The 24125-nt window shown below is 42.3% G+C and overlaps 1 protein-coding gene across 2 annotated transcripts; it reads left to right on the forward strand.

The window, feature by feature from the left end:
- Nucleotides 1-164: 164 nt before the first annotated feature.
- On the forward strand, nt 165-23949 carry NUCKS1 (nuclear casein kinase and cyclin dependent kinase substrate 1). 2 transcript variants are annotated; one of them, XM_083509076.1, is made up of 8 exons: nt 179-455; nt 9367-9416; nt 11187-11292; nt 11924-11976; nt 12219-12368; nt 15697-15849; nt 16940-17089; nt 18833-23949. In XM_083509076.1, the coding sequence occupies exons 1-8, from the start codon at nt 439-441 to the stop codon at nt 19030-19032; spliced, it is 879 nt and encodes a 292-aa protein (XP_083365202.1). In that variant the 5' UTR covers nt 179-438; the 3' UTR covers nt 19033-23949. The 2 variants fall into 2 exon arrangements, with proteins under 2 accessions (XP_083365203.1, XP_083365202.1); XM_083509077.1 differs by lacking the exon at nt 16940-17089 and having other exon boundaries at nt 165-455.
- The last annotated feature ends 176 nt before the right edge of the window (nt 23950-24125 follow it).

Below are 24125 nucleotides of genomic sequence, written 5' to 3' on the forward strand. Positions count from 1 at the left end.
TTGTTGGCTGTCCGCTCTCATATCAGCTTTAGCAAGGAGCTCCCCTCCACCGCCTTCACTCCTCCCGCTCGCAGGGAAGGAGGCGGGGCAGCGCTTCCGTGATCGTTCGAACAGGCCAATGGGGCGCGGCGACGCTGCGAGGCAGCCAACGAGAAGCGTAGGGAGGAGATGCTAGCCGAATAGGTTGCACCGCCCTCTCAGCTCGGCGCATCCCCTCTACTGGACGAAGTGCGACCATTTTGCAGGGGGGAGAGGCGAGTGGTGGCGATTGACGGCGCACAGGAGCCAGATCTGGGGTGCGGGGCGTCGGCCTGAGTCGCTGGACCCGGGGACTGACGGCCCCCGGGAGGGCGAGCGAGAACGGCGCCGACCGGCCTCGGTTCTTTCGTCTCCTTAGGCACCCGTGCCCGCCTCAGGGCCTCCGTTTAACCCGCCGAGATGTCTAGGCCCGTCAGGTGAGTCTCCTTCGCGAGCGGCGTGAGGCCTGCGGGGCTGGCTCTGGCGGCCCTCGCTCCCGCAGGCCACCCACGGCCCTTCGGCGGAGGAGCGAATGCCCCGGGCCTCGTCCCACGCGAGGGGAGGGGAGGCGGCCTGGAGTCGGGTATGGCGGGAGAGAGGGGAGGGGCGTGTGCAGGCATGCAGCGTGCTGCTGCTGCTCGGCGGTGGGGGGGCGGGAGCGGGAGGCTATCGCACGCCGCCGCCCTGCAGGTCCCTTCCCTACAGGATGCAATGCTGCCCCTGAAGGTTAGCGCAAGCAAAGTCCACGTCTCTGCGGGGGAAGGAGGGGTGGCTGCGCCCGAGGCTTGCTTCGTGCACGTCGCCCGCGAAAGCGTGGACGGGAGGCATGCCTCTCACGCTCGCCGCTGGCTCCGGAGAGCCACTTGCGCGCTTCCTCCGGAGGAATCTGGTGACGGAGAGGCACGGCCCTTTGCTGCGCCTCCGTGTTCCGAGCTGCAACTTGCAGGGGCGACGTGCTTTTTTCTGTATCTTTTTGTACAGTGTGGCTTTTTGTACATCGGCGTGGGGGCGAGAGCTCGCTCGCCAGAGGACAGGGTTCGTAGAGCCAAGGGAGTGCTCCCTAGTGGGGAGGCGGGCGTGTTTGCATTCAGTGCATTTCGTGAGGGGCTGGAAATGATGCTTCTTGCAGCAGTGGCTTCATTTAAGTAGACAAGAAACGCCGTTTTTAGACGCCTGCTGCGCTTCTTTTGGACTGTAGCAAGCCTGGAAAAGAAGAACTTGTGTGTTTAATTGTGTCTTTGAATGTCAGTATCTGTGGCATTTATAACCAAATTCTTCCCTCAAGGAGCTGAGTTTGGCATGCTTGTGTGTCCCTATATTCTCACAACAACCCTGTGAGCTAGGTTGGATTAAAAGTGAGTGACAGGCCTAATGAGCATGATGGTTTACAGGGGATTGGAGCCCCATTCTCTCCATGGGGATGCAATAATGCAGGACAGGGCTGGCTCCAGGGTTTTGTGGACCCTTGGGCAGCAGGATATCAGTGTGGTACTTGTCCCCCTCAACCCAATATGATAGATACTTATAAAATTACTGCAATTTTTTTTCTAGTTATGCTTATGTGGTAGTTGTACCCAGTTACTTGGGAGCAAGGTCCATTGAATTGAATGGACAAGGCTTCTGAGTGGACACATGTTGTGCTGTTAGGTTGCAATCTTATACACACATTTCTGGGAGCAAGTCCCATTGAACTCAGTGGGGCTTACTTCTGAGTAGAAGCTTACACATTGTTAATATTATCTAGTAAGGCTCCAGAAATCTTAGTGCAGTTTTCAAAGCCATTTGGTGACTTCACAAATATTATCATATAATAAGGGTTTAAAATTCATGACATATGGATACTTGGGCCAAGGCATAGGAAATGTTTTTGTTTCTTTAAAAAGCATAATGTATCTGCTTTAAGTAGTTTGCCACCCTGCTGTTGATGCTGCCCTCTTCTGCTTGCTTTCTGACATAGACACACACTGATGAATGGGTGCACACATCAGCAAGTGGCTGGTCTAGTACTCAGTCTCTTTCAGGGCCTTGCTTCTGCAGTGCACTGCTTGAGGCATGTCTTGATACACAGCCTCTGGTGCCACTGTCTTGCTTCCATGAGGATGTGCCTCAGCAAAAGCAGCAGTCCGGCCAGCATGCTTTCTGCCCCCTTTTCCTGAAGGAGAGTGTCAGGGTGCTGTCTCAGCTGTAGAGCACCACAATAGGCAGAGAAAGGGTCTGTCTTTGGTGTCCATACCTTTTGGCTTCACTACTAAGGCCAGCCAAAACCTGCTTATTATATTATTAATTACTTCCCAGATACCTCATAGGATTATTAGAGCCTATACTTTGATGCTGTATAGACATTGTCCAACATTGATGAACTGATTATGATTAACAGCACAGTCCTAACTAACCATGTCTACTCAAATGTAAATCCTTTGGATTCAGTGAACCTTACTCCTGGGTAAGTGGCGTTAGAGTTGGAAGCCTGAGTCAGACTTTTGTGGGTTGATTTTCAGCTACAAAAATAAAGTGTATTTATTTAGTTATTAATTGGAATGATACAGGCAAGCGCTCACAAAGCTACTCCATGGATAACATTGCATCATGAGAATGTAACAAGATTTTGATTTGAGATTAGTATGCCTGACTGACACTTATTTTGCAAATGAAGTGAACTGCATTGTAAAGTGTTTCAATTGCAAGTGTGCAAGTGCAAATAGCAGTGAGGATAAAGTGCACCCTTTGTCCATTTTTTAAGAAGTGAATTACTTAGCAAACCTCATTTTCTATCATGCTGAACATAAGGAATATATAAATAGCTTTGGTCTAGGTTGAAAATAAAGTTCCCCTACAAAATCCTTCCATTCTACCATGTCAAATGCCTTTGCTGCATCCAAAAACACAAGTAGTCTTGGTGGTTTGCTTATATGTGCATTCTTGCTAAGGTTAATTACTTTTGTTATGCTTATATTAAGTTGTTTGCCATTTGTGATGTCAGTTTAAAATGGGTGGATGTAGCCAACATTTATTTTGTTGAATAAGTCAGGATCCTTCCCATGATCTTCTAGAACAGAGCGGTCCAACCTCTCAGACCAAGTGGGTCGCAAGAGTACTTTGACACAGAACCTGCAGGCCACACACTGAATTACATTTCCATATCATAAATTAAAGTATTTGTAACATAGTTAATGTTATTTAAATACACAATAGATTTAATATGTTTACTTATTAAACAAAATTTAGTACACAAACATGTATGTGCTTTCATTAACAATGGAGACATTGAGTCCCTGTCAGGATAATAGGCGGGATATAAATAATAATAATAAAAAAATATTTTAGAAGTCTTCTAGTAAAAAAGATTGAAGCCTCTTGTGAAGCTAGTAAATAAATGCAGCCAAAGAAGAAGGTGTGGGATTTTCAACGGCTGCCTCATCCTCACATGCCAGCTGGTTGCCACAGCGCTGCATGGACCAGCCTCCTGAGCAACATGGACCCCAGTATGATTTGCCCCTCCCTCATATTACAGCACTAAGCTCAGGATGAGCCCACAGTTGTGTCCCTGTCCTCCAGCACCCCCAGCATTGCCCACTCCCCCCTCCCCCCCAGCAGCACTCGGGTACTCTCCTGGCATCCATGGGTCCTGCTTCTAAACAAAACGCTGGAAGGCGGAGAAGGAGAACCTGTCCAAGGCAGGAGCACCCCTGGTTTGGGAGTGGTGAGCCCCCCCCCCCAAGAGAAAGGAATATGGTTTGGATTGGCAGAAGGCAGCTACTGGCAGCAGTGCAGCAGATTCAGTGACTGCCTGCTCAATTTCCTGGGTTGGGGGAAGCAGGAGGCTAGGAGTTTCAAGTCCCGAAGGGGAAGGCAACAAGGCCATGGCAGAATATCTGCCCTGAGAGCCCTGCCACTGGGAATTAGCCTCCTGCCTCTGGACCCAGCCATGTACAAGAAGAGCAGAGGGGCAGTTTGTAATACACAGTGGCACACCATAGCCAATCAACCCCCACTACCAAACATCTGGCCGCTGTCCAGTCACCTGGTATGCCTGTGGCTGGGGAAGTGGGGGACCAGGACTTCAATGACACTGGAGCATAACAATTTGCTGCTGCTGCTGCTGCTGCAAGTAGTTGACTGAGGTGGGAGAGAAATCTCAGATGTTGGGATTCCCAACAGTCCTTTGGTGCTTAGCAAGTGCTGCCAAAAAGGCCTCCAGTGTCGCATGTGAGTTGCATGTTGGACCACCCTGTTCTAGAATATAGATACTATTTTAGTGTGTATATTTTATTGATTTGTAGCTGTTTGTTTGTCTTGCCTGCTCCAGACTCATTAATTCCCCTGTAGTATGGGAAAGAAGTTGATCTGTGTTTGGAATATACACGCAAACCCTTAGAAACGAGCTAACATGAAAATGAGCAGAGAAGCTTGTATTAATTTGTGCAAATATTCAGTTCAAGGATATAAAAATTAAGTCCATAATTGGAAGCTATTGCAATCAGAAATTGATTTTTATTAGCAAAAGAAACTTCAGTATGATGGCACTGGTTAAATAACACATAGGTTTCTAGTTGCTAATTTAATCCTCAGTTACTGTTGTGGTGGAACTGATAAGACTTCTAAAGGTTCAGTACATATTTAATTCACTGTCCTTAATACATTGACCTGTTGGCCTGGAGCAGATACAGTGGTGCCTCGCAAGACGGAAAACTTGCTAGATGAAAGAGTTTTCTGTTTTGGAGGTGCTTCGCAAAACAAATCTCCTATGGGCTTGCTTCGCAAGACGACAATGCCTTGCGAGTTCCTGCTGGTTTTTTTTCCTCCCCCCCCTTTTTCTAAGCCGCTAAGCCGCTTATCAGCTGATCCGATTAGCCGCTAATAGCGCTAATCCGCTAATCCGTCAATGGGCTTGCTTCGCAAGACGAAAAAACCGCTAGACGAAGAGAATCACAGAACGGATTCTTTTCGTCTTGCGAGGCACCACTGTACTAGTTTGTTTCTTACTTCAGAGGATTGGAAACAGTTTGAAAGAGGGGCAGTCACTTGTGGTTTGTACACATCCCCCTGATCTTTCTGGTAAACATGCTTTTGTATTTTTGTTTTTGGCTAACTGAGTGTAAGAAAAGATTGTTTCTTATTCCAATAATAACAGCTTTCATTTGTTACAATGTTGATTATTTTTCAGTTCCTCTCTTATTTAATATCTTTCCTATGGTTGTACTGGGAAAATTTAAATATGCTTGTGCAGCTTGGGGTACATGCTGCTTCATTCTAACAGTGGGTATATTTGTAAGTATTGTTGATTGTACAAGCCTATAATGTGAACCTCAGGTGTGAACCTCATTGAATTCAATAGGATTTACTCCCAGTCAAGTGTGCAGGATTGAAGCCATAGGCTTTTTAAAGGAAATTACATCAAGGCCAGCAGTACAGTTTTTGCAAAGAAACATGTAATATAGTTTATAGGTGGTATCAAATAGTGATCTACCATTGGTGGAAGGAGTCCCATCGGCAAGTATTTCTCAATTCCCCTCATGTCATTCCTTAAATATGCTACACCTGAGGCAGATTTAGAGGGGTTGCAGAGAGCTCCAGGGGGAAGGGAGATAGCTGAATACTGCCTCCTTCACTGTTCTGCCACAGAGTCACCACTGGATGCCACCAGATGTTCTAAAGGTAGTTAAGGATAAATCACATCGAGACGTGAAGGCAGCGGGCGGTGGAAATAGTTTTTTTTTAAAAAAAGAATATACTCTTACGAAACATTTCTATTTTAGAATGCCTTTTAATGTAAGAAATAGTGCAGCATGGGAAAATAATTCTGATATTTGCCCTATTCAAGATCAACATGCTTTATTTACACTGGATTCAACCAGACATTTCATCTTTGTCACACTGTACATTTTGCATGCTTTCACCTATAGAGGGAATGCCTTTAAAATATCTCCAAATGACAGTACAAGGGAACCACCATCCTATAAGCCAAGCTAGGCCCAGAAGAGGTCCTAATTTGGCTTTTGAGACCATTTCCCCAAAACCATATCCATCTGCCTTGCATCTAATATCATATGTGATATGAGGTATGGGGCAGGCAAAGGTGCACCTTCAAATGTACAATCTAGATTACTAAGGGTTGTTCCTTTGCATCCAAGCAAGGATTGTCAGCTTTATAGCAAGCCTGGCAGCTGTGCTGTTGAGTTCCCGATCAGCTGATCAGCACTTACAGTAAGCCCCACACTGTTTGAAATCAAAGGAATATTTCTACTTTGAAAACCATCTTAAGTTCACTTTGCCTTGGTCGAACTCAACTGTCATAAGAATGAAGTAGCAAACAAAAATGAAATGCAAATGACTAACAGGTAGAAAGTTACTGGGTGGACTAGAGCAGTTTCATTTGGTGTAAATGAAATGCCTATATTTGGCAGGCAAAGTGTAAATACCCATATTTGAGAAAGTGTCAGATTGAATCTCCATTTGCTTGGAAAAGCCTCTTTCAGCTCATTGTATCAGATAGTAGCACCGATTCAGTTTAGAGAGTAACTGCAGTGGGTAACTTGATTACATCTAAACTATTAAATATTTAAGAAATGTAGTGCTTTTAATTGTGAAAATTGAATTTATTTTTTTTATTTAAAAATATTTTGATTCCTTTTGTATATTCACATCTTTGAGAGGGCCAGATTTGATGAATTAAAGGGCCGACCAAAGTTGTTAAACTTTTTTTTAGGATTGAAGTTGCTGAGGTTTTTTTAGTATTTTACCTCAGGATATAAACTGCCACAAGGGTCAGATTAAACTGACCGATTAGGCCCCCAAAATGGACTTTCAACATGGCTGCCTTAGAGGAAGAAAGCATGCCTTTCCTAGCTCAGTAATAATTATGCAGATACAGTGGTGCCCCGCAAGACGAATGCCTCGCAAGACGGAAAACTCGCTAGACGAAAGAGTTTTCCGTTTTGGAGGTGCTTCGCTAGACGAATTATCTATGGGCTTGCTTCGCAAGACGACAATGTCTTGCGAGTTCCTGCGGGTTTTTTCCCCTCCCCCCTTTTTTCTAAGCCGCTAAGCCGCTTATCAGCTGATCCGATCATATTAGCCGCTAATCCACTAATCTGTCAATGGGCTTGCTTCGCAAGACGAAAAAACCGCTAGACGAAGAGAATCACAGAACGGATTCTTTTCGTCTTGCGAGGCACCACTGTAGTAACTTTAACAGCTGATGTTAGGTTTGAACAGGGCCAATAAGTTTAAGAAATAAGATGATGTGAGGTATGAACACACCAAATACATTAAATTATCTGGGTCATTCTGATATTTATTTTGCTGTTTTCCTAGAATTGACTCCTCAGTTTTATTCCCAAATTAGCTTTCTTCATTGTAGTGATACAAAGCATAAAGTGAGTAAAGAGTGCTTGGCAACATCATTGTAAGTGAAGTACAGTAGTAATTTTGTTGAGGTATTCTCAATTCACTTGAGTTAGTTAATTTATTTTTTAAGGCTTGCTTGATTTTCGGCAACAGGTGCCTACTGCTTAAAACATACTCCAAAGTCTTGCATAATAAGGCTAGGTCTCATAGTAGGTCTCATAATAAGAGTGGGGAACTATTTGTCCTGTTGAGCCAAATCCTTATTGGTCCCCCTCATGTGGACCAACTTGACAGGTGGGTAGGACAATCCATCTGTCAAAAACATGTTCTCAAATGAATGGTAGGTGGGCTGTCATGCCCACTTGTCAAAGCCCTTTGCGCAGCACTTCCCAAGGGTTTGACAGCCAACTGGTGGCCAGCTGCTTGGAAACTGCAGCGCAAGGAGCTTTCTACAGAAATTAGCTGTGTGATTTGAGTTTCCCATGGGAAACTCAGTTACCCAACTGATCCTGCAGGCTTGAACTCCAGCATTCTTGAAGCTGATGGTCAGTGACTTCAGCTCTCCTTTCTTCAGGGATTAGTTTTGTGATCAAGTTCTCCACAGGGAACTAGGTTGCACAGCCAATCTAACTGCATCTACCTGCCCTACACATGACATCAAGTGTGGGGCAAGTGGGTGTAATATTTATATATTTAACTTCATTTTCTTTACCATGTCCAGTTTTCATATTCATCAAATATTACCATTACAATTATATGAACAAGTACTGTAATACAGTCAACTCTCAACATGCTAGGATTATGTTCTGGGGATAGTACATAAAGCCGAAATCACATATAGTGCAAACATGCTCTCCCAAGGTGAGTGAAATGGTGGGTAGGATTGCCAGCTCCCCCCCACCTTAATTTCAATGTTATATCAGCTAAGCATGTAAAGCTAAATTCATGCAAGATAGATGTGCTTAAGTTGTGAATTGACTGCATGCAATTAAATTTGGGTGTCTCTGCATTTAGAGCATCCCTGCCAGATAAGAACATTTGCATCAGAAGATGCACATTTCCAACATCAAAGATTCTTTTCATTTAGTTTTAGAATGGTTAAGTATCAGCTGTATGCCACTTTTCTCTTAAAGTAGTGTGCATCAATAGCTTGAGTTAATTTTTCAAAATAGCCTATTTCTTATCAATATTTTTTAATTTCAAAATTCTCATTGATGTATTTTCTAGTTCCCTTTTCCAGAAATCTACTTAAACTATCTCGTATGAATAGGAAACTAGAAATTGTTTAAAGCTTCAGTAGACTAGAAAGCAAGAGATAGATGGGAACCCCTGGGCGTTTAGAAAAACTGTTGTAAATCATTCTGAGCCCATGGAGTAGCAGGATATAAATAGATCACAGTGGAACCAATTTCCTCTCCATCCTTCAAAAGGGGAGGGAGAGCCTGCATGGATACTGTGTGTGCCTGCGTGCGCATGCACAATCTCTCACACACACCCTCTTTCCCCCTCCCTTTCCCCTTTGCATTGCAGTCCAGGTTAGGGGCTGGCTGAGCAGCTTCCTATGTTACCAGTCCTGAACAACCATCCCCCAAACTAAGGCTATGGCCAGGTGATTAAGGTTTGAACTGTCAACAGCTTAGGAGCTATGTGGGGGAAGAGGAAAGCTGAGGCCTCATGTTGTCTAATCTGGAAGTATTGTGGGCACACTTAGCAGCATTGCAAAGCCTCTTCCACCGGCCATTTGCTATAACTTCAGTCATCTCTAAAAATGGGGGTATACAGTCATCAGTAGCAAAGGTTGCTGCCTGAAGTTTCTTGCTTCCTTCAGGAACCAAAGAGTATCCCATCTGTGTCATTTGGATGCCTCTTTAAAGCGGTTTGACGGATTGAAATCTAGTCTAGGAAAGCAGTATATTGGTGAAGGAGTCTTTGTTATTAACATTAATTGTAGATGCTATAACATTTCAGTCTGCTTAAACTTCTGTATTTCTGCCCTTCTAGGAACAGAAAAGTGGTGGACTACTCACAGTTTCAGGAGTCAGATGATGCAGGTAAGTTTAAATCTCTTGACAGTCTTTGGCAGCTACTTAAAGTGCTGGGCACTGCATGGTTTAAAGAGCAAGGGTGCTCCTAAGCTGTGTAGTTTTATTCAGCCAAACAGTAAGCATAATGTTTTAGCAAGGGGTGATGCAGATGTGCTATCTTGAATAGGTTTTTGAGAGTTGCTAGTTTGGTCAACACGTTGTTTTTTAGCATGTGGCTTTTTAATTTCCATTCCTCTGAGGCTCTCTTCCTTCTTGGACTACTGCAAGTGAATTATATTAATGTTTCTGGAACCTCTACAGGATTTTTTTCTTCCTTTCTTGGAAAGCACACATGCTGTTACTGTCTGATGAATGAAGCTGCTATGGTGGTAATTAATGAAAACAAAATATGGTGCTATCCTATGTTGTTTCTAATTTTGTTTTGTTGGCTATTCAGTTATAACTTGTGCAAGATCTTCACCAATCAAGGAACAACAAGAACGTACCAAGGCATTTAAAGCCAACCAGCTGTTTGTGTGTCTGTCGAGCTCTTAACTATTGTAGTTTGGCTTATGAATTAGGTTTGTATCCAATGCTAATCCTGCTCACAGGAGACCCATTGAAATTTATGAACGTAAATTATTCATGTCCATTAACTCCAGTGGATTTACTCTGACTAGGACTAGCATTGGATACAACCCTTAACCATTTACCATCTTTATTTTTTTAAAAAACCAAAAACATACCCCAATAAAATTCATCATGACAGACAGACTGTGGCAGTAGGCATAAGTGCAGTATTGTTGTGAAACCTGTATTTCAGTTTCTACCTTCCTTTTTATTAATTGATATGCTTTATGCACCATCACTCAACAGGTTCCTAGGGCAGCTTTCAGTATTGCAGCCAAATATTAAGTACTGTATATTGTTCCTCCTCCAGGAAACTTTATATGAACTGAGTGTGCCTTAGAGCACACCACATCCAGGGGTCCACTGTGGCTTCAAGTTGCAGTGGATTGGGAGCAGTGGGCAAAATACTGTGGTGCGTCCATCATTATTCTTCACATGAAACCCTGATAATTTGAGAAATCCTTATTGTATGACACTACTGTTCACCTGTGTATAAAAGCAGTTGTAAAAACAATTGACAACTGCTCACTGCTATTTGGATATAAACCAGATAGTCTCCCAGACAGAGAAATTGAGAAGTTAAGGAGATCTGTATTCAAAGGGTAGATTCGTAATCTGGGGAACTGGGTTCTCGTCTCTGCTCCTCCACATGCAGCTGCTGGGTGACCAGTCACACTTCTTTGAAGTCTCTTAAGCCCCTCTCACCTCACAAAGTGTTTGTTGTGGGGGAGGAAGGGAAAGGAGAATGTTAGCTGCTTTGAGACTCCTTAGGGTAGTGATAACGCGGGATATCAAATCCAAACTCAACGAAACTGCCATGTTATTTTACTGGGGCTTTTAAATATTCTCTTGAGTGTTAATTTCCTCTAAGTATGAGTATATTTTAAAAACCTCATAAATTGCTGTTTAATAGGCATTACTTGCATTCCATATCCAAACTAATTAAAATACAGCCAACTTAAAATGAACCATAATAATTGCAGAGAATCATCAAATCCAATCTAAAAGACTACTAGGTTTTCAGCAGCCCCGATTTTCAGTTGTTTCATGGCATTTTAGCAGGATGCTGTGCTTAGTGCTAATCTTTCATGGTTATACCATTTAATTATACTAACTGGCAAACCTGTAATCATCCACAACATCTGTTTTATCCCACTTACAATATAGATGAAGAATATGGCAGAGATTCAGCCCCTCCAGCCAAGAAAATTCGTTCATCACCAAGGGAAGCAAAAAATAAGAGGCGGTCTGGAAAGAATTCTCAGGAGGATAGGTAAGCAAGATCCCTACTACTTAAGTTTGTTATATAGGTGGCTTTAACTTGAGGACCTATACACTTTTCCAACTTAGTTTGGATGACTAGGAAAAAGATTTTTTTATATATACACAGAAAATGACAAATATAGTGCCCTATACTGTGTGTTTCAATAAAAACACTTCAGCTTTTTTCAAATAAATTGTGGTTCTCTTATTCTGGACTTCTTGCCTTTACTCTGAAATGGGTTTTGGATTTTTTATAAGCTGGTAGAGTAGTAGGGGATTGTTGCAAACTTCAAAGATAAATACCATTGCTATGCAGATTTTATAGTTAAAATTTGTATTTTTTCCTTCAGAATTCTCCCTCCTTGCAACTTGGGAAGCACAAGAGTTGCTTCAGCAATTAAGCAAAATTGCTTGTTGTCTGAAAGCTATATTTAGAATGATGCAGTATAAAAGTACTTTAGTAGATATCTTTTTATTCCTGGAGTAGATAATAAACTGAATAGAATTAATAAATTCAGTCAGGTCTTTTTGTTCAGACGAAACAACCTAGCTGCTTTCCTCCTTTACCTCAGAATGCACTAATAATAAAATAATCTTCATGGTTGTACTTGAATTACATCTACTAATTTTCCTTTTCACAGTGAAGACTCAGAAAAAGATATGAAGACAAAGAGAGATGATTCTCACTCAGCGGGTAAGTTATGCATCTTACTATATAGATAACCAACTGGAGTTCTTTTCCCTGCCATTGCTTCTCTCAGAAATGTTGACTGTGTTCTTCTCTAAGTTGTCTGTAACAGTATCAAATGCACTTTCCTTTGTTCTGCGCTTGCTCACCGGTCTTTAGCATTAAAGCCTGGAATAGTCTACCATTTCTGATTGTGCTTCCCTGCAGTAGAAGGCTAAGAATAACATGTATCACCATTTTTTCCTCAGATGAAGATTTTGGCAGTGAGGATGACTTAGGAGCAGATGATGGCAAAGCTGATAGTGACTATGAGAGTTCTCAAAAGAACAAAAAAGGGAAAAAAGTGAAACCTGACAAGAACAAAAGAGCAACTTCCAAATCCAGGAAAAGGGCTGCAGGTAAAGGCTGTGTAAATCAAGTAACTCACTATGACCTGGTTTGCAAGTCACATTCAGCCATAGTTAAAATCATGGATCAGTGGGAATAAGCATTGTGCTGGGTGCACGCTACTGAAATCATGGGTACTTCACGTTTCTCCTTTCCTCTCCTGCTTCTGCCATGTTTCCGGGAAACAAGCTGTGCTGTGGCTTGTATTGGCTCATGGTTTGTTCCTCTCCAAAGAAACCATGAACAGAAGCCAAGGTTTGTTCTTGGTTTACCATTTATGGTGTGTTTGGAGAAAAACCAGGGACGCATGCTTCACATGACATAACTAGCGAGCCCATAGTTTGTTTCCTAGTAGAAGCAAGAGAGGAAGAAAGTGTCTGTGTTTTCAGCAGTGTGCAGAAGTGCCCTGCACATTCACATTAAGCCAGGGACGGAGAATCTCAGGTGCTGGGGACAAATGTGGCCCTCCGAGCTTCTTTATCTAGCCCTCAAGACACTCTCTAGGCCAAAATCTGTCCCCAGGTTACAACCCTTATTAGGTCTACTCTACTTTCTTGAGTGTATTTACCTGGCTGGAATACGTCTGAACTGTGATGAGGCTTCTTGCTTCCATGTTAGAGGATGGAGAGGTATGGAAGAAGGAATAGAAACCGCTGGCTTTTGCTTGCCTGAAATGTAGCCTACTATAAGAGGAATATCCATTGCTCCACTCACTTTTGCCTTTAATCTCCACCCATCACTGGCATTTGACCCATTCCGATGTGACCTCAAGCTAAAGATGTCCCCCACCTGTGTATGAAGCAGTAGGAAATGATAAATGCAACCTGGCCTACATTAAACTTCAGCTTCCTGCAATATATTTGTATCTATGGATTCGGTTAATGCCTATCAGTGCAGGCTTAGCCATGTCTGCTGATAAGTAAGTCAGAGTAAATTCAGCAGGGTTTATTCCCAGATAAGTGGTGTTAGGATTGCAGCCTTAATACATGTCTTCACCTGCTTAACATCTTACATAGACAATTTCAGGTAATGCTGTTTCAGAAAACTGAGGGAGGACCCATTTCTTACTTAATTTAGCCAACTTGGCATATCTAAGCAACCATACATATTAGGTGTGTGACTGGAAGACTGGTCAAGTTATAGCTAAACTTGTTGAAGAATAAATATTATTGCACATTCTGATTCCTCACTGGACTTGCTTCAAAGCTTTTTGTAGCCTGTGCTGCTTAGCACAGTCCCTTCAGCCAAAGGATGTACATTAAAACATTCATCAGTTTTGAATAAAAATACACAAATTGATTTGTTAACACAGTAGATGGATAATTTAGAGATTTTTACATTTTTATAATATGAAGAGAACAATATATGTTAACAAACCAGAAAGAGGAACTGAGGAAATTCGTAGGGGGGCGGGAGGGGGGTATACAGGGGCAGGAGGGGGAAAATTGGGGGGGGGGAATACAATTGTTGGAATAATTTGTTAAGTGAAAATGGTTAATAAATTTAAAAACAAAAAACATTCATCAGTAACTGTTCTTAGGCCACAATATAAACCCACAATCCACTGTGCTGGGGAAGGCTTCCCCCTCTGAGCTCAAAAAGACTCTGATCACAGAGTTATGGCGAAGTCACTCTTCCAAGGGTGAACTCCCTGTTCTGCCTGCTGAAATGCCCACAAAAATCTCCAGAACAGAATGCTTTTGGGGGGGGGGGGCGGGGAGGGATCCTGAGCCAGCCCCACCACTATCACTTGGCAGCCCAGGCCCAATCAGCTGCTCAACTCGTGCCTTGCTGCCTGGTGAAGGTTGGGATTGTTCTACCCCGGGCCAGCCAGCCAAAGACATTTTGGCACCTGAGGTGAACCACAAAATGTCAGCCCTCTCCCCGCCAGGGAAGAAGGAGTGAGTGAAAGTCTACATCAGGTATAACAAGTAAATGATGATCTACAGTGGTGCCTCGCAAGACAAAATTAATTCGTTCCGCAAGTCTCTTCGTCTTGCGAGTTTTTCGTCTTGCGATGCACGGTTTCCCATAGGAATGCATTGAAAATCAATTAATGCGTTCCTAGGGAAACCGCCTTCAGACCAGGTCCGGGGACAGTCTGTCCCCGACCTCTTCTGAAGGCTGGGGGGGAGGACAAGGGCTTTTCTTCCCACCCCCAGCATTTTAAAAAACCCCGGGACAGCGGAGGACTTCTCCGCTGTCCGGGGCGATCTTAAAATGCTGGCGGGCGGCATTTTAAAATCGCCCCGGGACAGCGGAGGACTTCTCCGCTGTCCGGGGCGATTTAAAAGCCCCTGGGAAGGCAGGCAGGGGGGACAAAGACTTTTGCCCCCCGCCAGCCTTCAGAAGAGGTCCAGGACCTCTTCTGAAGGCCGGCGGGGGGCGAAAGTCTTTGCTCCCCCCGCCTGCCTTCAAAAGCCGTCCGCGATAGCGGGAAGCGCTTCCCTGCTATGCCGGACTGCTTTTAAAATGCTGGCAGTGGGGAGCAAAGCCTTTCGGCCCCTGCCGGCCTTCCTGGACCTCTTCTGAAGGCCGGAGGGGGGGAAAGGCTTTGCTCCCCACCACCAGCATTTAAAACAGGTCCCCGGAGATTTCCCTATGGGCTTTCGTCTTGCGAAGCAAGCCCATAGGGAAATTCGTCTTGCGAAGCGCCTCCAAAACAGAAAACCCTTTCGTCTTGCGGGTTTTCCGTCTTACGAGGCATTCGTCTTGCGGGGTACCACTGTACATGGGGATCTGCTGCCCCTGTGGATCCAGCTGCCTGACATGGTCGCATCACTTTGCCTCCTGGGTGAGCTGGCCCTGGCTCTATGCATCCTTTTCTGTCCTCATTTGATTAGCATCTTTGTTCTGATTTTGGTTATACTTCCCTTTTTAAAAGAAAGAAAGAATCGATGTTTATCCACAAAGCTTTGCTACCTTTTCTCAGATGAGAGAGCCAGAGAAGAGAAATGAACAGTACGTTATGTAAAAACTAGCCCTGCTTCTTGTTGTTGTTTAGTCGTTTATCGTGTCCGACTCTTCGTGACCCCATGGACCAGAGCACGCCAGGCACTTCTGAGCCCTGCTTCTACTGAGTTCCATTTCCAGTGTAGAGAGCAGCAGGTTAACCAGTGCTGGGTGTTCCATTATTTACCATTACAGATGGGTATTTTGCATGGAGACAACTTCGGAATGATTGAAAATTAGAAGCTTTCAGATAAGTTTGGTGTTCAGCAAATCTGAATTATGTCATGAATAGACAAGCCTTTATTTCCCCCTAGTTTCTTCCCTACCCCAGTTGGAAATGTGTTCTGTACTGTCCATCTTCAGTGTTCTTTGGTGACTTTATAACAGAGGACAGTGAGGATGAGAAAGAAGATCAGAAAAATGTGCGCCAGCAGCGACAGGCAGCATCCAAAGCTGCTTCCAAGCAGCGAGAAATGCTCATGGATGATGTGGGCAGTGAGGAGGAAGACCAGGAAGAGGAGGAGGCATCGTTTCAGGAAAGTAAGTGGCACCGAACGGCACACACAAATGTAGAATAGGAGTGGGTTCGACAAATTACATCCATGCTTGATCTATCCAGGCTAAGCTGCCAAGGTAGGCAAACTTGACATTTCTGCTTCTTGAGTATTGAATGCGCTTCATTGTTAATGTACTTAGTGTCCAGCTTGGCTGTTGACAACAAAGAGAAAACAATGCTGTCCTTCAGGTCCAGGGTCCAAATCTTTTAGGACATGTGGAGAGCTTTTAGTCAATATTTCTATTAGTAAGATACAAACTTGCCATATTCGTCACTGTTTTATCTTCAGCACTGGACAACAAACTGAACAGGCCACTTTGATTACAAATACCATCCTATCTGGCTTCAGGAGACAGTAAAGGGCCTCAAATCCCCTTGTGTACATGGTTAGCAATTAAAAATCAATATGTGGTAAAATGCCTGCACCTCAGATTTTGCTTTCTTGCTTGTCTGTTGTGCAAATTGACATACCCTTGCTCTAAATGATGAAAAGTGGGGACCCGTTTGATATTTGCTGTGAATGTGTGCAAATAAACAAGAGAAACCCAGTGAGATGATGAACTAGAATCATGGACATCTGGATTCAAAACCTGGAAGTCTGTTATAGGAAGCAGTAAGCTACTGCTATTCCATATATAATAAGTTACTGGTGTTTGCTTCCAAGGGCACTTCTACAGCTTGCTACAAGATGGAAGACCATATTGAACAAGAGAACAGACATAGGCTGGGAAGGGAATTCATATAGAACCTACAGCAGCTGGCATAGGAAATGGTCAGGATGAGCCTCCATGTAATTGCTCTTGAGGGAAGGAGAAATATGCCTATGCCACTGCTGTTTTAAATAATTGTGCTGCTTGTCACCAGTCATAAAGCAGATTTACATGAGGAAATACTGAGGCACAGAAGTCCTGATTTCTCCAAGTTCTAGCAAGTATGTTACAGGATATAGAAGCCAAGAATGCTGACTTCTATCCCTTGATCAACCTACCAGACTTTCTCCCCCATTCTGTCTCTCTTCCAAGTGAACAAGGACAGCCCTTCTTAGAGACATTTCATTCCTCTCTCTCTGCACAGAAGAGTCTGGCAGCGATGAAGACTTCCTTGTGGAAGATGATGATGATAGTGACTATGGCAGTTCAAAAAAGAAGAACAAAAAAGTGGCTAAGAAATCCAAACCAGAAAGGAAAGAAAAGAAAATGCCTAAACCAAGGCTAAAGGCTACAGGTGAGCTCAGCTTGCTTCCCCTTTGCACCTGTTAGGAATAACATAATGGAAATTTGCTTGCAAGTGCTTATGTTTTCTCAGCTCTTCATCTCTTGTGCTTGAAAGAATAGGAAGCCATCAATTTTCAACTAGCAATTTATCCCTATTAACATACATGGCAGTCTGTATAATGTGGTAGAGCTGATTACTGGAAAGTTCTTGTATGGATTGCTCCTGATTTCAAAGAAGCTAGTGGCTGTATCAGGATGGGATTCTATGACTTCTTGGTTACCAGTATTGTGTTCAGACCACTTGCCAGTGCTGATTAAAACAGGTGATGTTCGTGCCTACCAATCCTAAGAAATTCCCCTTGTTCCATTAGGCGTGAAAATAATATGGTGAGTCTTAGCACAGTTCCAGGTGTACCCAAAGCTACATACATCCTGAAAGCATAAATACTCATTTGGTTAAACCTTGTCTTAACAAAAGTGCAAGCACAGTGTGGGTGGAAATTTTTTTTGGAGGCTTGGATTAAATTATCTAAACAATTACTTTGATAACGGGTATGCCCAACTGTTATGTTCCTTTAAATATCAAATGTATCATGATTCTAGGAGAAAGGAAGAGATGGTGCTCCTAACCTTTAGCTGCTATACTGAAGGAGAATTTTAGAATAAATGCATTCACACTGGCTGTGTTTTCAGCCTAAAATCAGTTACAACACTTGAAATGCTGTGCATTATTTAGGAGTATGTACAACCATGTAATTGCCACATGCCCAACTTACATTACACTAACCCTATGATGCCTTCGTATTTTAGTGAAAGTCATTCTGTTTCAAATTTGCTTTTATCATAACTGGCTGCTTACCCTTGGAGAAGAGAAAGATGGTGAGCATCAGTTCTAAGAAAGTTTTAATGGCACCTTTAAGAAGGATGTGGGAGAGGGTGCCTCATTGCTGGCACATTTTATTGCTGACACAATAGCAGGCTCTCATAAGTCTTTTTAAAATAATAATTAAAAAAATACAGTTCTTATTAGGAGGAATTGGGCATTGGCCTGAGCACACCAAGCCCAAGGAACACAAACAGCCAGTAGCTTAATTCTTTACTGACAGCATGCACTAGAGTAGCTCCCAAGGTGCACCAAACACACACACACACTTATGGCAACTGAATAACTGGTACTCCTTCCCCGGGCTTGTGCTCTGAGCTAGACAGTTGCGTCCACACGACCCTGCCTCAACCCACACTTAAGTTCCCTTCCCTGACAGGGTACACACAAACAAGCTGTGACTTCTACACTGAAATCACCGCTGTGCCTGTCTCTTCAAACCCGTCCTGGTCCTGGGAGACAACAGGGAAGGGGACGGAGGGGATTCTACCAGTCTGCCCCTCTCAACAGTTTCTTCCTCTGCTCCTGACGCATCCTGCACCCCTTCCACTGTCTCTGACTGTTCAGACACTTGGTCCAGACCAAGCTCCTGCCTCACAGGTGGCACAAAACCCCATAAATCACTGACACACACAGCCCGGATCAGCCTCAGGGGGCCTCTGCCACACACTTCTTGGAGCCCTGACACGCATCATCTTGTAGGAATTTAAGCTATGTTCAATAGTACTAATACGTTTTCATTCCTACATTACCAGATTGAAAAGTTAAGAAAGGAAAAACATATTTTAAAATGTGCTCAAAAGCTGATTTTTTTAAAAAAGCACTAACTGTAAGATTCTTTGTTACATTTTGATGCTTTTCTTCCTTCAGTTACACCTAGTCCAGTGAAGGGCAAAGGGAAGGGAGGCCGTCCCACAGCTTCAAAGACATCAAAAGAAAAGACCCCATCCCCAAAAGATGATGACGAAGAGCCTGAAAGTCCTCCAGGAAAGAAGAAATCAGTTAGTCCTCCTCCAGACAAATCTGGGGATGAAGGGTCTGAAGATGAAGTCCCCTCTGGTGAAGATTAAATGGTGGTGTGGGAGAGAAACTTTTTTTGAGAGAGCGAGAGAGTAAGGAAAAGAGAATATACTTAGGGGGTAGAACATGGTTTTGGTTGTGGCTTGACTCATGGGCTGTGAATGCCACCTTTACTTTAGCTGTTTTAATAGTACAGTACTTTCTTCTTTTTTTAAGAGAACCTTTACACAATAATGATTTGACGTCACAGTCTCTACTGGCCATTCCGTTCTCCCCAACCAAATTTGAAAGCCATTTAGATTTAAATTAACAGCATACTAAAGATATATTTTTGAAGGCTTACTGCAGTTGTAAAGCAATAAGGATGAGGCTGATACTTGGAAATCATAGTTAACTAATGGTATAGGTTTCCCAAAGCTGCAGAAATTCTTCTAAGGCAACTGTTGCTTAATTGAATCCAAAACAAATATATTATTGCACATTGCATTTCCTTTGACATAATTAGTATATGAATTAGTTTGAAATCCATCATGGGTTTTAAGTTCCAATACTCTGAATGTTTGGGGTTCCACAGTCTTGTTTTAATGACCATTTGGTCTGTTCTATTTTTCAGTCTTCTGAAAGACCCTACCTGTTCATGCCGTAGATACTATTGCTGCTTATTGATAAGGATAGGATTCCAGTTGGCAGAACTGCATTCATTTTTTTCCTGACTCTCATTCGTTTTGAAATGTCCATCTTTTTATGCTGCTTTGAAGCTTTGCGTAAAATTTAAAGCTTGGTTTCAGGCAGATTTTTGGAAGCTGGAACAACTGTTTTGAAAAGTTGGGATGGGAGGCTGAGAGAGGTATTCTTTAGAAACGTGGAAGTGACTTTATATATTGGCACAGTGTCTTTTTCAATCCAAGAGTCATGGCTTAAGTACTCCTTTCCCTGAGATCCTCAAAAGTCAGACTACACAGCTTCCACCAACAAGGGGTTTAATTTATCCTGATCCATCATTTCCTTGCTTAGTTTAGTTTCCCCTGCTTTCTGCTTTCTCCATTGCTAGATCTTACTTATTCTCTAGTTAGCAGAGGCTATATACCTAGGATAAGTGAGGAACAGAGTGTGAACTGGAAGACATGATGTAGCAGAAATAGTGCATCTCAAAATCAGGATATCTTTCCAGTGCACAAAACAAGTTTTCACTGATGTATCAGTATTGCCAATTTAGACACAAGACAGACTTTGCTTTTCAGTCCCAGGTAAAGGAACTGCAGTATTAAGTGTGAGTTGGAGTGCCATCTGCTTTACATCTTTCATTTTGTACAGTTGCAATAACACTTTCAACCATAATCTCTTTGCAAATTGATTTTGAGTATCAGTGTTCTGAAGCCAGATCCTTTGTCATCTGTGCTAAGATGGTTAAAAGTGTAGAGAATGCTATTCACAAGCATCCTCTTCAAGGACAAGGTCTGCTTGACTAGTATTGTAAGGCCATGCAAAGAATATAAAAGCAGTGAAATACCATGTAGGTTCTTTCTCTCACACATGCATACACACACATGGCATAGGTATGTGCTTTTCAACCTTGGCTTATTCAGACTTCTGCTATTTATAATAGCTCTACTTGTGTCTACATGACTTCCACTTTACATCTGCTTTGGGGTTTAGTGAAAGAACACAAATTTCTCCTGGGTTGGAGTAACGGTTGGAGTAACAGTTTTGATGTTAGCATATGTGTTTTTGAAGAATAACTAGAGAGCAAAAATATCTTGAGATCCTCCGTGGACAGAAGCCCAACTTGACTCACATTTGCCAATTTAGCCAAAGCTTAATTGGCTGTGTGATCTGGGTACTACGGGCATGAAGACTGTATTGCTTCTTTCAGAGTGTTGAGTTCAAAGTGGTAAACTTATCCTATACTGCAAATGAAGCACTTGGTGACCTAGTCTATTTGGCTGCTCCAAATGTACACGTTTTTGAGAGCTTAGCTCTAGCCATTATGATCAGCCAACTGCTTATTGCTGTCTGAATATGTTTCTGCTGCTGATTCACTTATTTTGAAAAATGTGTGTCTTTTTTTTTCTTGGCATCCTTTCTTTAACACATTCAACAGTGTATAGGATGCATAAGAAAGTCATCAAGACTCCTGTTTTTTCTTTTTCGTTTATTTGAACCCATTACCCTCTTGAATTTTTAAAAACAGTTCTGTGTATCAGATATTGTACATGATGGAGAGCAGGCTATTTTATGTTGAATCTGTGAAAACCCAAACTATATGCTATGATTTTACTGGGTTCTGCATATGTCTCCCTGGAAGCAAATATTTAGAATATTGTGAGTGAAAACATTTAACTGCTTTCTCTCACCATTCTTTATAGTCCAGAGATGGAAAGAAAGTGTTTCCCTCCTGCAGTCCGTGTAACACTAGCAAAATAATGTCAATATTTTAAACTTGTAATTCTAGTTTGCAAAATCAGTTTTCTCTGCCTCTGTGTATATGGCTTCTGAGTGCAGTATTCTAGGGATGTGATAGCCGTATCAGTTCACTAGTTTGTCCCTTGGAACAAGTATTGCCAGAGAAACAAATCGGTATACTTCAGTGTGTGTTACTGTACATCGATTGCTTCCTGGGAGTGGCAGGTTATTTAATAAGATTTACTACAAATTTGCTGAAAAACCAAAAGCAAATATTTTCAGTGTATCGTAAGTTTTAGCTTTGCAAGAAACTGTGAAAGCAGTAAGGGTATAAACAGAATTTTAGTAGGGGTTTGAAAGGGTTTTTGCAGCTTACCTTGGGGACTTGACGAGATAGTGGTTGCCATGGTGCTGAAAAAACAGCCTGCACACCTTAAAGGTGAATATCCAAGTATACTCTAGGATGGCTTTTACTTTTCAATCTAATGTTTTAGGGCAAATCAATAAAACTTAAATCAAGGGGCTTAGTGCTCAGTTTAATCTAACGTACAAATCGTGTATAAATATATTGGGAGAGATGGGGAAATGTATATACATTCAGGTGGTCTGTAAACCCTTCTGGAATTGTTAGTAGGGAAGATGTGATGCAGATACTGAATATACTCAATTATGATATGCCTGCACCAAGTACGGAAATGTTTAATTATGTGGATTGAAAATACTTTTTAAAACTTAATTTTAAAGCATGAGTCCCAAGTACAACAAACAGCTAAACTAAGGAGTGGAGGTGGGGCAGGACAAGAGCTATAACATGCTGGAAGCTTATGAGCTGTAGAAATTGGTGCTTTTGCTTTATGTAATTTTTCTGTGGAGTGTTTATTTTTTTAAAACAAATCATAATGTTGGCACATTGTTTTATAAAATAAAAGGAAATTGATTCCTATGATTTTAGCTATTTGGAAAGTTACATTAGTGCTTCGTGGAGGAATTTGACTGTTTCCCCCCTTCCCTCCAAATATTCATTGAATAGGCTCTGTGTGGGGCTTGGGTCCACCTGTTGCTGAAACCCAACAACCCTTCCCTCTTCTCTTCCCCCTCCTCTTCGGGTTGCATTTGGAACAAACAACTTGTGGAATCTTGGAAACTAGATAGCAAATTTCCTCTTGGGCATGGGGTATACTTGTAATAATTTAAAGACCCATAATTCACTAAGCTGACAGTTGCCATTGGTATTCCTCCTTTCCCCCCATTCTCATTTCAGTTTGCTTCACTGGGTAGCTCACACTTGGTTTTTCTTCATGAAACTTTTCTATCCCTTGAAGCAGAGGTTTTGCCTTTCAAGTCTATTAAAGCATTCACTATATGCTGTGTTGACCACTGTTGAGAGTACCTGTTGCCCCACCTGCCCCTGTACAAAACTGTAGAAAATGGAATGGTTCCATCAGTTTGAGCATGCTTGGTGTGACTGCAAGATACCATTGTGCATATGCTTTGTATATCTGGGGAGGGATTTTTTATAGGGGTTTGGGGCAAAACAATACGCAAACTTGCTTTAAGCCACAATAACGTGAAAACCCCTTCAAGTATCTTGTGTGAATGAGAGTGGGTGTGCGTGTAAGCGTGCATGTGTGGGTGTCCGTCTGACAACTTAATGTGTGTTAGAAATTTGTGAACTTTACTTTTCCCGCAGAAACAGTTATTACAAAAGTTGTATATAAGAGAATTACATAATTTGTTTACCAGGAACATGTCACAGTAAAACCCTGAACTATTCTCAAATCTAAAGAGGTAAAAAGAAAGACTGCAAGTGGGGCAACTGCCCTTGGCATCAGCTACAGGTTGATGAAATGGAATGCAGTGGATATTTGTCTTGGGTGTTCACTACCCTGTTGAGTTCTTGGTCTCCCCTGGATTTTTTTCATGGCCTTGAAAGACAGGCTGCTGACTAAAATATGGCACTTCAACTGGTCAGTTATCTGAAGGAATATTGCTAGACAGGATGCCACAGTCACCAGTCCTATTAATAGCCAATAGGGTTGTCATTCCCTTGACAATGAAATCTGCAGCATGGTACTAGAAGTTCAGTTTGAATGTAACATTAATGCTTTATTTAAAAAATGCATTTTTTTAAAGAAAGGGGGGGTTGAAGTGAACATGACGTTGTTGACCATGTTCGTGAATTATAGATGCAACATGCATTGGTAGAATTGTGTGATGGTCTTTTGTGCTACTTAATTTTACATATTCCAGTCTCTGTATGTACTTGCAATTAAAAAAAATTTAACAAACCTTGCTTTGCTTTTTATTGAAGGGTTCCCAGGACTGCATATCTGCTCCTGAGCTCTGTTTTAAGTATGTGTATCCTTGGCTTGTATTTTGTATTAAAAGAGAACATGGAAAAGAACCCTTTATTGTTCAGCATGTTGGATTTGTGTCCCCCTCATTTTTTTCTCTTTTTTTGGGAATATATTAAGCAACTTATTCTTCTGTATCTTATTTTCTTTTGTAAACTTCTTGGTTTTGTTTAAAAATGGCTTTATAAAAGGGCTTTTATAACCCATAAATATGCCTTCTGTGGTTTTTCCACTCTTTATTGTATAATGCCTAGCATCAGTTCTGCATTTGCTTTTAAAAAAATCATTAATAGTCTGCAAGTAAACCTAGAAATTCTGTGTTAAGACCACTTACCTTCTGTCCCGAGGATTCATGTTCAGGGTGCAGCTATTCTTTAACAGCGTAA

This window comes from Podarcis liolepis (assembly GCF_965112155.1).
Source record: "Podarcis liolepis genome assembly, chromosome: 6".
NCBI classification, from domain to species: Eukaryota; Metazoa; Chordata; class Lepidosauria; order Squamata; family Lacertidae; genus Podarcis; species Podarcis liolepis.